This window comes from Pseudophryne corroboree, chromosome 11 (genome assembly GCF_028390025.1).
Source record: "Pseudophryne corroboree isolate aPseCor3 chromosome 11, aPseCor3.hap2, whole genome shotgun sequence".
In the NCBI taxonomy this organism is placed as follows: Eukaryota; Metazoa; Chordata; class Amphibia; order Anura; family Myobatrachidae; genus Pseudophryne; species Pseudophryne corroboree.
Window position 1 is genome coordinate 354821705 of NC_086454.1, and position 14984 is coordinate 354836688.

A 14984-nucleotide genomic window follows, 5' to 3' on the forward strand; every position below is an offset into this window, starting at 1 on the left:
TTCCACTGGGGGTGGAAAGTGATTTTACACTGGACGCATGGGGGAGGGGGGGGGGGGGGTACATGACACCCCTACGGTATATTTATTCTAAACAAAATGTTTACTTATAATGTAAAAATCCATTAAAAATGTTATTAAATAAAAAATAAAATCTGAAAGTAATGTCAGTGCAGCGGTTAAATTAATACCCCCCCCCCCCCCCCCCCCTCCACACACAAAAACAAGAAACAATTATAATAATTTTATTACAGACAAGTTGTTTGTGTTTATTGAGCTGTTTTTGGTTTGGCTTCTCCGTAGCTGCTTCACTGCCAGGATCTGTAGGTGGCAGCCATATGTTTCTGAGTACAGGGTTACCCAATAACTAGGAATATATTCATGTATTCACTAGACAGCTGCCAAACTGGATGTGATTGCTGTACAGGCCTCAGCCCCCCCACCCCCTCCCCACCCCACACACACACACCTAAACCTTCGCTTCAGATCATTTGTTTTAGCTGAAGAGGTGGGTTAGGGTTAAGCTTCGGGAGGGGATGGTCAGGCTTCAGCTGTGGGAGGGGTGGATTAGGGTTAGGCTGCGGGATGGGACGGCTAGGGTTAGTCTGTGGGAGGGGAAAGTTAGGATTAGCCTGCAGAGGGGTGGGTTAGGGTTAGACTGCGGTGGGGGTGAATTAGGGTTAGGCTGCAGGCGGGGTGGATTAGGGTTAGGCTGCAGGAGGGGTGGATTAGGGTTAGGCTGCAGGAGGGGTGGATTAGGGTTAGGCTGCAGGAGGGGTGGATTAGGGTTAGGCTGCAGGAGGGGTGGATTAGGGTTAGGCTGTGGCATGAGATGTTAGGGTTAGGCTGCGAGAGTAGACGGCTAGGGTTAGTTGCGGGAGGGGACAGTTAGGGCTAGCCTGCAGAGGGGTGAGTTAGGGTTAAACTACGGTGGGGGTGGATTAGGGTTAGGCTGCAGGAAGGGTGGATTAGGGTTAGGCTGCAGGAAGGGTGGATTAGGGTTAGGCTGCGAGAGGGGTAGGTTAGGTTTAGCCTGCAGAGGGGTGGGTTAGGGTTAGCCTGCGGGAGAGGTGGGTTAGGGTTAGCCTGCGGGAGGAGATGGTTAGGGTTAGGCTGCGGGTGGGGTGGTTTAGGGTTAGGCTGCGGGATGAGATTTTTAGGGTTAGGCTGCGAGAGTAGACTCTAGGATTAGCCTGCAGAGGGGTGGGTTATGGTTAGGTTGCGGTGGGGGTGGATTAGGGTTAGGCTGCAGGAGGGGTGTATTATGGTTAGGCTGCGGGAGAGGTAGGTTAGGGTTAGGATGCGGGAGGGGTGGATTAGGGTTAGGGTGGGGAGGGTTAGGGTTAGCCTGTGGGATGAGATGGTAAGGGTTAGGCTGCGGGAGGGTGGGTTAGGGTTAGGCTGCAGGAGGGGTGGATTAGGGTTAAACTGCGGGATGGGATGGTAAGGGTTAGGCTGCGGGAGGGGTGGGTTAGGGTTAGTCTGCAGGAGGGGTGGGTTAGGGTTAGCCTGTAGAGGGGTGGATTAGGTTAGGCTGTGGGAGGGGTGGATTAGGGTTAGGCTGCAGGAGGGGGTGTATTATGGTTAGGCTGCGGGAGAGGTAGGTTAGGGTTAGGATGCGGGAGGGGTGGATTAGGGTTAGGGTGGGGAGGGTTAGGGTTAGCCTGTGGGATGAGATGGTAAGGGTTAGGCTGCGGGAGGGTGGGTTAGGGTTAGGCTGCAGGAGGGGTGGATTAGGGTTAAACTGCGGGATGGGATGGTAAGGGTTAGGCTGCGGGAGGGGTGGGTTAGGGTTAGTCTGCAGGAGGGGTGGGTTAGGGTAGCCTGTAGAGGGGTGGATTAGGTTAGGCTGTGGGAGGGGTGGATTAGGGTTAGGCTGCAGGAGGGGTGTATTATGGTTAGGCTGCGGGAGAGGTAGGTTAGGGTTAGGATGCGGGAGGGGTGGATTAGGGTTAGGGTGGGGAGGGTTAGGGTTAGCCTGTGGGATGAGATGGTAAGGGTTAGGCTGCGGGAGGGTGGGTTAGGGTTAGGCTGCAGGAGGGGTGGATTAGGGTTAAACTGCGGGATGGGATGGTAAGGGTTAGGCTGCGGGAGGGGTGGGTTAGGGTTAGTCTGCAGGAGGGGTGGGTTAGGGTTAGCCTGTAGAGGGGTGGATTAGGTTAGGCTGTGGGAGGGGTGGATTAGGGTTAGGGTGCTGGAGGGGTGGATTAGGGTTAGGCTGCGGGAGGGGTATGTTAGGGTTAGCCTGAAGAGGGGTGGGTTAGGGCTGGGCTGCGGGGGGGTGGGGGGTGGATTAGCGTTAAACTGCGGGAGGGGTGGTGGATTAGGGTTAGGCTGCGGGAGGGGTGGATTAGGGTTAGGCCCCGCGGGGGGGGGGGGGAGGGGGGAGTGGATTAGGGTTAAGCTGCGGTAGGGGAGGGTTAGGGTTAGGCTGCGGGAGGGGTGGATTAGGGTTAGGCTGTGGGAGAGGTGGATTAGGGTTAGGCAGCAGGGGTGGATTAGGGTTAGGCTGCGGTAGGGGAGGGTTAGGCTGCGGAAGGGGTGGATTAGGGTTAGGCTGTGGGAGGGGAGGTTAGGGTTAGACTGCGGGAGGGGAGGATTAGGGTTAGGCTACTGGAGGGATGGATTAGGGTTAGGCTGCGGGAGGGGTGGATTAGGGTAAGGCTGCGGGAGGGGAGGGTTAGGGTTAGACTGCGGGAGGGGTGGGTTAGGCTGCTGGAGGGATGGATTAGGGTTAGGCTGCGGGAGGGGAGGGTTAGCCTGCGGGATGGGATGGTTAGGTTTAGGCTGCGGGAGGGGACGGTTAGGGTTATCCTGCAGAGGGGTGGGTTAGGAATAGCCTGCGGGAGGGGTGCTTTAGGGTAGGCTGTTGGAGAGGTGGGTTATAGTTAACCTGCAAGGGGGAGGGAGTGTTAGGGTTAGCCTGTGGGAGAGGTGGGTTAGGGTTAGCCTGCGGGAGGGGGGGGGGAGTTAGAGTTAGCCTGCAGAGGGGTGGGTTAGGGTTAGCCTGTGGGAGAGGTGGGTTAGGGTTAGCCTGTGGGAGAGGTGGGTTAGGGTTAGCCTGTAGGAGAGGTGGGTTAGGGTTAGGATGCGGGAGGGGTGGATTAGGGTTAGGCTGCTGGAGGGGTGGATTAGGGTTAAGCTGCGGGTGGGGAGGGTTAGGGTTAGCCTGTGGGATGAGATGGTAAGGGTTAGGCTGTGGGAGAGGTGGGTTAGGGCAAGCTTGCGGGAGGGGGGGGGGAGAGTTAGAGTTAGCCTGCAGAGGGGTGGGTTAGGGTTAGCCTGTGGAGCGTCGCATTAGGGTTAGCCTGCAGGAGGGATGTGTTTGGGTTACAATACTTACCTCAATACTTTTGAATGTTGGGATTCCGCTACTGAGATTCTGACCAGTCTGCCTGCTGAGTGCCGGGATATCGCACCAAACCCGCCGATAAGGCTGCATATGCACTGTATGTTTTCTAGCTTTCTCTATACTGCATGTGCTACAGATGTGAAGTTCTACCTGCGCAGCAGTACTGTGCAAGGAAAGTCTGGACGACAACGAGACATCTAAGTATACATAATGTCATTCTGAGATGGCGTTATGTTTTTTTCCCCAAACTGCAAAAAAAGGTGACAACTTCAAGCAGAAATGCCGGGAATAGGGGGTTGTCACTGTCGAATAGGGATGCGGTCAACATCCCGCTGGACGGGATTACCGGCGGTCGAAATACCGACGCTGGAATCCCGACCGCCACAATCCCGACATATTCTCCCTCCGTGGGTGTCCACGACACCCATAAAGGGAGAATATAATAGTGTGGCGAGCGTAGCGAGGCACCGTGCCCGCAGCGTGGCGAGCGAAGCGAGCCCGCAAGGGGCTGCGTTCCGCTCGCCACCCCTGTCGGGATTGTGTGGTCGGGATTCCGGCGTCGGTATTTCCACCGCCGGGATCCCGTCCAGCGGGATTACGTACTGATCCCGTCGAATAAATAGACTCCTAACAGTGCAGACTAGGGGAGGGATTCAGTAAGGATCTCTGATGTGATTCTTACTGCATTTCCTCCATAGTGAGGAAATGCAGCGCAGGTATGCAAACGACTCTGCCTGATTGACAGGCAGAGGTGTTCGAAGGGAGGGGCAGGGGCGGCCGGTGTTCTGAAAACATGGGCATGTCTCCCCCCATTTTCCGGGAGTGGCGAAGCCAAGCACTGCATTGCGAGACACAGTTTCCTTGGCCCTAGAAGCCGCACCACAACTGCAAAGCTTAAGTTTACTCAGGCTGCCATCGTAGATGAACTTTGCGACCTATGGGGCATTACTGTGTGTTGTAATATGAATCAGGGGCACTACGTGCGGTGTCATGTGAATCAGGGTTATTACTATGTGTTGTAATATGAATCAGGGGCACTACGTGCGGTGTCATGTGAATCAGGGTTATTACTATGTGTTGTAATATGAATCAGGGGCACTACGTGCGGTGTCATGTGAATCAGGGTTATTACTATGTGTTGTAATATGAATCAGGGGCACTACGTGCGGTGTCATGTGAATCAGGGGCATTAGTATGTGTTGTAATATGAATCAGGGGCACTACGTGCGGTGTCATGTGAATCAGGGTTATTACTATGTGTTGTAATATGAATCAGGGGCACTACGTGCGGTGTAATATAAATCAGGGTTATTACTATGTGTTGTAATATGAATCAGGGGCACTACGTGCGGTGTCATGTGAATCAGGGTTATTACTATGTGTTGTAATATGAATCAGGGGCACTACGTGCGGTGTCATGTGAATCAGGGTTATTACTATGTGTTGTAATATGAATCAGGGGCACTACGTGCGGTGTCATGTAAATCAGGGTTATTACTATGTGTTGTAATATGAATCAGGGGCACTACGTGCGGTGTAATGTAAATCAGGGTTATTACTATGTGTTGTAATATGAATCAGGGGCACTACGTGTGGTGTAATGTAAATCAGGGTTATTACTATGTGTTGTAATATGAATCAGGGGCACTACGTGCGGTGTCATGTGAATCAGGGTTATTATTATGTGTTGTAATATGAATCAGGGGCACTACGTGCGGTGTCATGTAAATCAGGGTTATTACTATGTGTTGTAATATGAATCAGGGGCACTATGTGCGGTGCAGGGGCCGATCCAGGAAAAAATGACAGGGAGGGCACCATGACTTGGGGGGTACTTAGTGCGCCAAAGGTAAGCACGCTCCTGGGAAAGTGGGTGTGGACCCACAATAATAATGTTGGGTATAGTAAGGTATGCCGGCGGCCGGGCTCCCGACGACCAACATACCGGCGCCAGGCGCCCGACCACCGGCATACCGACAGTGTGGCGAGCGCAAATGAGCCCCTTGCGAGCTCACTGTGCTTGCCACACTGCGGGCACGGTGGTGCGCTACACGCGCCACACTATTTATTCTCCCTCCAGGGGGGTCGTGGAACCCCAAGAGGGAGAAAACGTGTCGGTATGCCGGCTGTCGGGATTCCGGCGCCGGTATACTGTGCGCCGGGATCCCGACAGCCGGCAAACTAAAGGCCACCCATCCATGAGCAAGTGGGTGACAGGAATGGTTAACAGAGAGATACAGTGGGTGACATGGAGAAGGTGACAAGAAGAGGCAGAGGGTGATAGGGAGAGGCAGAGTGTTACGGAGAGAGGGTGATTCTTTGGAAAGGAAGAGGGTAACAGGAGAGAGAGGCGGATGTCGAGACAGTAATGCAGGGGAAAGGCAGTGTGTGAAAGGAGAGGGTGACAGGGAGAGGAAGTGGATGATGAGTGGGAGAAGGTGATGGCAGTGGGAGACGGAGAGGGTGACAGGGAGAGGTGGTGGGTGACAGGAAGAGGGTGACAGGGAGAGGCAATGGATGAAAGAGGCAGTGACATGGTGGGAAGGGGTGGCACTATGTTGGAGAAGGGGGTACACTGGGCTTAATAAGGAAGGGAATACCCAGAGTTGGTAGGGTGGGAGACATTGGGATGGTAGGGGTGTCAGTGAGATGGTGGGGGATGCTAGGCAAGATGGGAAGGGGGCAGGGGGATCCTGGTGACTGAACTGGCTGGTAGGTTCTAGGTGGGGGGCAATTACATAAATGAGCACAGTGGGCTGGTGGGGGGCACACAGAGAATTACCCCTACACACTGATATACCACCTCTGTACCCCCACACTACACTGTTGATTGCCCCCTGCCATGGGAACTGTTCACTGGTACCGGCCTTCAGATGAGTGGATGGAAGGTACCAGAGGTAGGACGGGGAGCGGACCTTTACCTGAGGTCAATTATGGAGATCTGGGTGCAGGCAGTGATGAGCAGGATGCTGGCCGCCATCACAGTCTTGAGTCAGATGAAGGGAGGAGCTGGAGACCTGGCTGCTGGCGGGTGCGCTGTCCCTTGTTGGCGGCGACGGCGGCCGCTGTCCCGGACCGTAGTTGCGTTGCTGTGTGCGGCAGGGTAACGGGTGGGCTGCTGGCTGCTGTCACACTGGTGTTTTGTGGTGCCGGTGTTGTCCCTCAGCAGCGGCGGGCTGAAGCTGGGACCTTCCTCCTCCAACTCGGCTCCTCTAACAGAAACGTGACATGCACTGACTGACTGCATGTCATGTTTCTCCAGGGAGCCAATCCTGAACCTGCAGCAGCAGCCTCATGTCGGGTGGGTGCACGCGCCGCACGCATAAAAAAAAAGAGGCAAAAATCTACTAAAAATGACGGTGGGGGGGGCACATGCCTTGGTGCCCCCCCCCAAATCCGCCACTGGTGCGGTGTAATGTGAATCAGGGGCACTACTATGTGTTGTAATATGAATCAGGGGCACTACATGCGGTGTAATGTAAATCAGGGGCACTATGTGCGGTGTAATGTGAATCAGGGGAACTACGTGCAGTGTAATGTGAATCAGGGGCACTACGTGCGGTGTAATGTGAATCAGGGGCAGGGGTTTTATTGCTCTTTTGTCCAACTACAGTTCTAACAATGGGTGCTAACAATATATCATAACTCTGTAGCGGGACACAGCAGAGACGTCATTAATTCCTCTGAACATGATATGATATTCCGTGGCTACACATAGGGCACATGATTAGGGTGGTCTTCAGTTTGCCGGCTGTCAGGGTCCCGGCGCACAGTATACCGGCGCCGTAATCCCAACACCCGGCATACCGACACCTTTTCTCTCTCTTGGGGGTCCACGAGGAGATAGCGTGGCACGCGTAGTGGGCCACCGTGCCCGCAGTGTGGCGAGCGCAGCCAGCCCGCAAGGGGCTCATTTGCACTCACCACGCTATCAGTATGCCGGCGGTCGGGATTCTGGCGCTGGTATGCTGTACGCCGGGACCCCGACAGCCGGCATACCATACTACACCTCATGATTACATTAGATAGAGCCATTGTAAAGACTAATCATTCTCATATACAGCAGCCTTCTCAAACATGTATTATGCAGAGAATTGCCTTAATGACCCGTTGTTTCCCGTAAGGATTCTAACTTGAATGTGGGTCAATAAAAAGGAGTCTGAAGTATGTTTGTTTCCTTCCTTCATCAAAGTACATAACCCCTTTGCTTACATAACACAGTGGTTTCCTGGAAACCAATGTGACTAATTATAGGACTCCAGACTTTAGGATATAGATCATAACAGTATTATTAAATTATATTATTTCCTAATTAGTAAAGGGACCCAGCAATTATAATGTCCCTACAGTGCACCCACCTCCCGACCTGGCCCAGCCCCATACCCACACTGCTCTGCTACCTGGTCCGTCCTGCCCCATCTTCTCTGTCCACCGCCCTGCTCCATAGTCCGTCCTGCCCCACCTTCTCTGTCCACCGCCCTGCTCCATAGTCCGTCCTGCCCCACCTTCTCTGTCCACCGCCCTGCTCCATAGTCCGTCCTGCCCCACCTTCTCTGTCCACCGCCCTGCTCCATAGTCCGTCCTGCCCCATCTTCTCTGTCCACCGCTCTGCTCCATAGTCCGTCCTGCCCCACCTTTTCTGTCCACCGTCCTGCTCCATAGTCCATCCTGCCCCACCTTCTCTGTTCACCACCCTGCTCCATAGTCCATCCTGCCCCACCTTCTTTGTCCACCGCCCTGCTCCATAGTCCATCCTGCCCCACCTTCTTTGTCCACCGCCCTGTTCCATAGTCCGTCCTGCCCCACCTTCTCTGTCCACCACCCAGTTCCATAGTCCGTCCTGCCCCACCTTCTCTGTCCACCGCCCTGCTCCATAGTCCATCGTGACCCACCTTCTCTGTTCACCACCCTGCTCCATAGTCCATCCTGCCCCACCTTCTCTGTCCACCGCCCTGCTCCATAGTCCACCCTGCCGCACCTTCTCTGTTGACCGCCCTGCTCCATAGTCTGTCCTGCCCCACCTTCTCTGTTCACCACCCTGCTCCATAGTCCATCCTGCCCCACCTTCTCTGTCCACTGCCCTGCTCCATAGTCCATCCTGCCCCACCTTCTCTGTCCACCTGTCCACCGCCCTGCTCCATAGTCCATCCTGCCCCACCTTATCTGTCCACCGCCCTGCTCCATAGTCCGTCCTGCCCCACCTTCTCTGTCCACCGCTCTGCTCCATAGTCCGTCCTGCCCCACCTTCTCTCTCCACTGCCCTGCTCCATAGTCTATCCTGCCCCAACTTCTCTGTCCACCACCCTGCTCCATAGTCCATCCTGCCCCACCTTCTCTGTCCACCTCCCTGCTTCACAGTCCATCCTGCCCCACCTTTTCTGTCCACCGCCCTGCTCCATAGTCCGTCCTGCCCCACCTTCTCTGTCCACCGCTCTGCTCCATAGTCCGTCCTGCCCCACCTTCTCTCTCCACTGCCCTGCTCCATAGTCTATCCTGCCCCAACTTCTCTGTCCACCACCCTGCTCCATAGTCCATCCTGCCCCACCTTCTCTGTCCACCTCCCTGCTTCACAGTCCATCCTGCCCCACCTTATCTGTCCACCGCCCTGCTCCATAGTCCGTCCTGCCCCACCTTCTCTGTCCACCGCTCTGCTCCATAGTCCGTCCTGCCCCACCTTCTCTCTCCACTGCCCTGCTCCATAGTCTATCCTGCCCCAACTTCTCTGTCCACCACCCTGCTCCATAGTCCATCCTGCCCCAACTTCTCTGTCCACCACCCTGCTCCATAGTCCATCCTGCCCCACCTTCTCTGTCCACCTCCCTGCTTCACAGTCCATCCTGCCCAACCTTCTCTGTCCACCGCCCTGCTCCATAGTCCGTCCTACCCCACCTTCTCTGTTCACCACCCTGCTCCATAGTCCATCCTGCCCCACCTTCTCTGCACACTGCCCCGCTCCATATTCCATCCTGCCCCAACTTCTCTGTCCACCTGTCCACCGCCCTGCTCCATAGTCCACCCTGCCCCACCTTATCTGTCCACCGCCCTGCTCCATAGTCCACCCTGCCCCACCTTATCTGTCCACCGCCCTGCTCCATAGTCCGTCCTGCCCCACCTTCTCTGTCCACCGCCCTGCTCCATAGTCCGTCCTGCCCCACCTTATCTGTCCACTGCCCTGCTCCATAGTCCGTCCTGCCCCACCTTCTCTGTCCACCGCCCTGCTCCATAGTCCGTCCTGCCCCACTTTCTCTGTCCACCTCCCTGCTTCACAGTCCATCCTGCCCCACCTTCTCTGTCCATCCTGCCCCACCTTCTCTGTCCACCGCCCTGCTCCATAGTCCGTCCTGCCCCACCTTATCTGTCCACCGCCCTGCTCCATAGTCCGTCCTGCCCCACCTTCTCTGTCCACCGCCCTGCTCCATAGTCCGTCCTGCCCCACTTTCTCTGTCCACCTCCCTGCTTCACAGTCCATCCTGCCCCACCTTCTCTGTCCATCCTGCCCCACCTTCTCTGTCCATCCTGCCCCACCTTCTCTGTCCATCCTGCCCCACCTTCTCTGTCCACCGCCCTGCTCCATAGTCCATCCTGCCCCCGGCTATTTACATTACACAAATACAAGGGAAAATACTTAGGGGTCTATTTACTAAGCCGTGGACGGAGATAAAGTACCAGCCAATCAGCTCCTAATTGCCATTTTTCAAACACAGCCTGTGACATGACAGTTAGGAGATGATTGGCTGGTACTTTATCTTTCTCCACTTTATCACTCTCCAAGGCTTAGTAAATAGACTCCTTATTTATGGTAAAGATCACTTTAAACATATGTGCAAGGCCTTTCTATGTGTGACATTACTGGTGCTTAATAGTTATAAATAATGTTTTTCAGCCATGTTTATATGTTAATTCATATTAAAGTTTTGGTTGACAGTATAAAAACGGGTTCAGTATGAAATACCGGCAGTCGGGGATGTTGGCGGTCACATGACCCACTGCGGCATCCCAAAAATGAGGCTCCTGACACCGGACAGCGGTAAGTATTTTATCCCTCTCCTGCCCCCTACCTTGACCCGGATACTCACCTTCGGCATTCTGGCGGTCGGTGTTTCAGCGCCGGTCTCCCGAGTGATTCTTGTGTCAGTCACATGACTGCCGGCATCCAGACCTTCCGGGAGGCCGAACGCATCCCTTAAAAGCAACCGGACCAATTTTCCATGACTCTGTAAAATATAAATGAATATGTACAAGCGCTGTACGTGCAAGCCGTAATTCCACGGTGTCTCCTTACCCAGCACAATATATTTAGACCTCACAGGGCACTTAGCAGTACAAATGTATTTTGTTTTTTTCTTTTGTTCAAGCAGTGATGGTAATTAGACACGTCTCAGTGGTGAGTGAGCATCCTGTTCTTCTCAAGGTTACAGACAGTTCCGTGGCTAGCTATATATATATATATCTGTATGTACAGTGGTGTCCCTATTTCATACACACAGTGACAGTTGCGATGTTGGGCCTTAATCAGAGTTGGAACGTAGCTGCAAGTTGCAGATTTTTTTGGGGGGGGCCTTAACTTGCTGTTTGATGTCATGCGCGTGCGTGTCTTGTTGCTAAGCACGTCTCTTTTTCCCAGGCAACACGGCCACAAGATGCACTTATGCCACTTTTACACCGCCAGCATATAGGGGGTCAATCTGACCCAATCGCACGCTGCAGTTGATTGACAGGCAGAGGCGGGAGGGGGCGGGAGGGGGCGGGACGGTGGTGTTTGGCCGCCGTTTTGTGGCCGCGGTCCGGCCAACGCAGGGGTGGCTGGCCTGAATGGGGGGCGGGCCACAGTTGCTGTGTGACGTCACACGCAGCCGCTGCGGCTTGGGGAGCGATGAGTAGCTCCCGGCCAGCACGCTAAAGCTGCGCTGGTCGGGAGCTACTCTTGAAGTGCAAAGGCATCGCCGCTGTGCGATGCCTTTGCACTTCTGCGGGGATGGGGGGGGGGCGCACCACTGCCAGGCAGAGCGGGATAGCCCTGTGCTGGGCGTCCCCCCGCATGTCAGTGAGAATGATCGTAGCTACGATTATCTCGGAATGACCCCCATAACACGGGTTATTGCACATGAACGCGCATAACCCATGTTTCTGCTCGGTGTAAAAGGGCAGAGTTGGAATAATCCAGGTTGAGTGACCCAGTATTCCAATTTGGGAAGTTTGCGGGGGTTGAACACTGTTTAAACTGTTCAGTGTAAATGGAAGCCGGATCGTGCGACCCGGCTTCCCGTTTACAGTGTATGAGCGGGGGGCGCTTGGAGATCATGTGACCTCCAAGCGCCGCCCCCATTGCGTCACCGGGCTGGTGACTCTGGTCTAAAAGGGGGCTGACGCGGGTCGCAGCCAGGTAGCACCCATGTCGGTTTGCCATGCAGATGTAATATGCGTTAAGCTGGAGCGTGAAATCGCGGTTACAAGCTGCATGATGTAGACGATTTGTCATGCCAATACGGCAAATCATCCTGACAGTAGTGCCAGTGTGTACCCACCCTAACTCTATAGTTACTTAGAATGGCCAACGGAACTAAGGGATCTATGGGGGGGATTCAGACCTGATTGTAGCTGTGCTAAATTTAGGCACATCTACGATCAGCTTCCCTGACAGGCGGGGGGACGCCCAGCACAGGGCTAGCCCGCCCCGCATGTCAGGCCCGCACCCCCCCCCCCCCCCCTCACACAAGTACAAAAGCATTGCACAGCGGCGCTGCTTTTGTACTGGAGGAGTAGCTCCCTACCTGCGTGTCGCAGCGGCTGTGTGTGATGTCACACTTCTGCCACGGCCCGCCCCCCAACTGTCCGGGCACGCCTGTGTTGCCCGGACCACACCCCCTACACCCCCCCTTCTCCCACCCAGGCAGAGGCGATCGCAGAAAACGCACAGCACAGATCAGGTCTGAATTAGCCCCTATGTACTAAGCCTTGGAGAGGACAGGGGTAAAGAAAACTTCACTAGAACCTGTGCAAAACAACAAATGCCTTTGTACCCGTACGTCGCACGTGCGCATTGCGGTGCATACGCATGCGCAGAAATGCAGATTTTTAGCCTGATCGCTGCACTGGGAACAACGGCAGCTAGCGATCAACTCGGAATGACCCCCTAAGACGCCAGCACCAGTGAAGATGATTTATGATGCCCTTACCAATAATAAAAGGGGGAGGGGAGAAGGTTGTTAGTATTATATTTTATATAATAGTTTTTGATGAATAAGTCACGATGTCTCAGCAATCATTGTGTATCTATGTCATTTACAGGACTTTTATCACTGTCACTATATATTATAGATATGCCTAGTAAAGCCTAAGGTTGGGTACACACTAGAGTGATGCGTACCCTGACAATATGGCGGCTGATGGGCCGGCATATCGTATCCAGAATAATGGGCCTAATTCAGAGCTGATCGCTCCTCCTTTGCAGAGGTTTGCGATCAGATCATCGCCGCCCAGACAGAGTGAAAAACTGCGCAAGTCTGCGTATGGCGTGCGAAAAGCTGTGCAAATGCCGGGCAGCTGCAAATCCGTTCGCAACTCACTCACCATCGATTGGTTTTCCCAGTCTGTGCGTAGCCCGGGACTTACTCCTACAGAATCAGACTGATTGGGCCGGAGCTGACGTCACACACCCTCCCTGAAAACGCTTGGGTACGCCTATGTTTTTCCTGACACTCCCAGAAAACGGCCAGTTACCACCCAGAAACGCCCACTTCCTGTCAATCGGCCTGTGTTCGCCTAGCGATCAAACAAAGGCCGGGACGATGTCGCTCTAGTGTGTACCCGGCTTATTAGAGGTTTGATGTAAAATAAATATACTGTATATACTAATAACAAACTTTTAATGTAAATTCTGCAAAACCCTAATAAATATAAGTTAGACATGAATGAGCTGCAAACTAATTTCATGAACTCTCTAAATATGTGTATGGGAGATGCAGTGCAATGCTATTGTCAGAGCTAAAAGTATGTGACCTGTATATACTTGTAATTGAGGTCTATATTTAGCCAGAAGTGACAGCCAAATTGTCGCCCTTTGTCATTCCCAATGTGTATTGTGCCTCTCACAATATGGATGTTTCCAGTAACAAGACGTTATTCGGTGTCTCTGCGGCACTTTCTGCAATTCACAATTTAATGGCTTTCTATTTTATTCAAGACCGACATAGATTGGATTTAGGAAAAGCTGATGGTTTTTGTCCTTACCCATGTCAGATACTGGCCCTGTCAATTCTCTACATGCTTATCCGTCACCGGCCTCTCAGGAAAGAATTTAAACTGTCTCTGTGACGTCAAAGATACCCCCCCACCCCACCCCCCCAAAAAAGTTCAATGCCAAGTTTAGTCAGTTGTTTGGAGGCCTCACAATGAACAAGCAGATAGCACGAGTTAAAGCAGTTTGCACACAAGTAACTTAACGCCCGTCCTGCTGTCTACAATTACCACGGAGAGGCTCCCGTATGACCATAAATACTCCTCATTGATGCCATGTTAAGAGAGGGATAAACAGGACAAGGCCAGATTAAGTGTATTTGTGCGCACCATTACAACAATGAGTAAACAGGATTCCTTGACATCTTGCTTGGCCAAAATGTACGAGAGCAAGTTTGACAATGCTGCAGGGCCTGGAAAATCTCCAACCAAGTCTCCGGGAGGGCTCAACGGCTTGGACAAGAAGCTCAACGTCCTCAACGAGAAGATGGACAAACTGTTGCACATCCAGGAAGATGTCATCGGCAAGCTGGCTTTGGTCCATCATGGCATGGGCACGCTAGAAAGAGGAATGGACAAGTTATCGGCACTCCACGGGCCTAACCCCGGAGACGTAGAGGGATGCGACCCAAGAGGTGATGGCCAGCAGGTCAGCGGCCCAGGAGCCTTCCACGAATTTGTGAACTTGCTGAAGATACTGCACAAGGATTCCCTCATCCAGCAGGAGAAACTGGACAGCCTGGAAAGAGTGGTCTCCACCGTGGACAAGGTTGTGGCGTTTGTGGGGAAAACGCTGAGGAATTCGAAAATCGTGGATTTCATTCTGAAGGGTACGGTGCCGTGGCGGAGAGAGGCGCAGGAAGAGGTTGGTTACTGTGGTAACGTTAATGCATTTAATACACGTGAAGGGCGACGGAGGAATTCTGACCATCTCTTCAGGGATTAATGTGTACAGTGGGTAGACAATGCAATGTCTGAGGAACATTCACTTAAGAGCTGCCCTTGTCATTTATAGCACGCCTTACCGATCTCATTATAAAATAAAGAGGCGAAGGATTAAATATTCAACGCCCGTGCCCCTTTACCTACTCCAGTGATTGAGGAAGGACCAAGGGCCCACTTAAGCTTAATGAGAGAATTTAAAACACTTCACAGGAAGGTAGTGGGTGAGTTACATAGAATAATCTCCATACATCATATATATATATATATATATATATATATCTCACTGCGGCCTTGGGGAAAGTAGGTGAGAACTATTTTATGAAAAGTTCATTTTTGAGTTTCATTAATGCTGTTTTGTATAGTGAACATGTAGAAACGAGGGTTCTCTTTAGAATGCCATATGCATGCATTATAGGTGAATAACCCTTTATATTAGTGACTGTGCAGCACACAT

The 14984-nt window shown here is 53.1% G+C and overlaps 1 protein-coding gene across 5 annotated transcripts in view; it reads left to right on the forward strand.

The window, feature by feature from the left end:
• The window catches only part of MYLK3 (myosin light chain kinase 3), a 193671-nt gene that overhangs the window by 78251 nt on the left and 100436 nt on the right, over window positions 1-14984 (forward strand). The window contains exon 1 of one of the 5 annotated variants that reach the window (XM_063946018.1): window positions 13746-14450. The exons of 2 other annotated variants lie outside the window; for them this stretch is intronic. In XM_063946018.1, the coding sequence (XP_063802088.1) occupies window positions 13926-14450 (525 nt within the window). In that variant the 5' untranslated portion in view covers window positions 13746-13925. Of the gene's footprint in view, window positions 1-13745; window positions 14451-14984 lie in introns of those variants that run through there. 2 more of the 5 variants (XM_063946016.1, XM_063946017.1) reach the window with 2 other exon arrangements.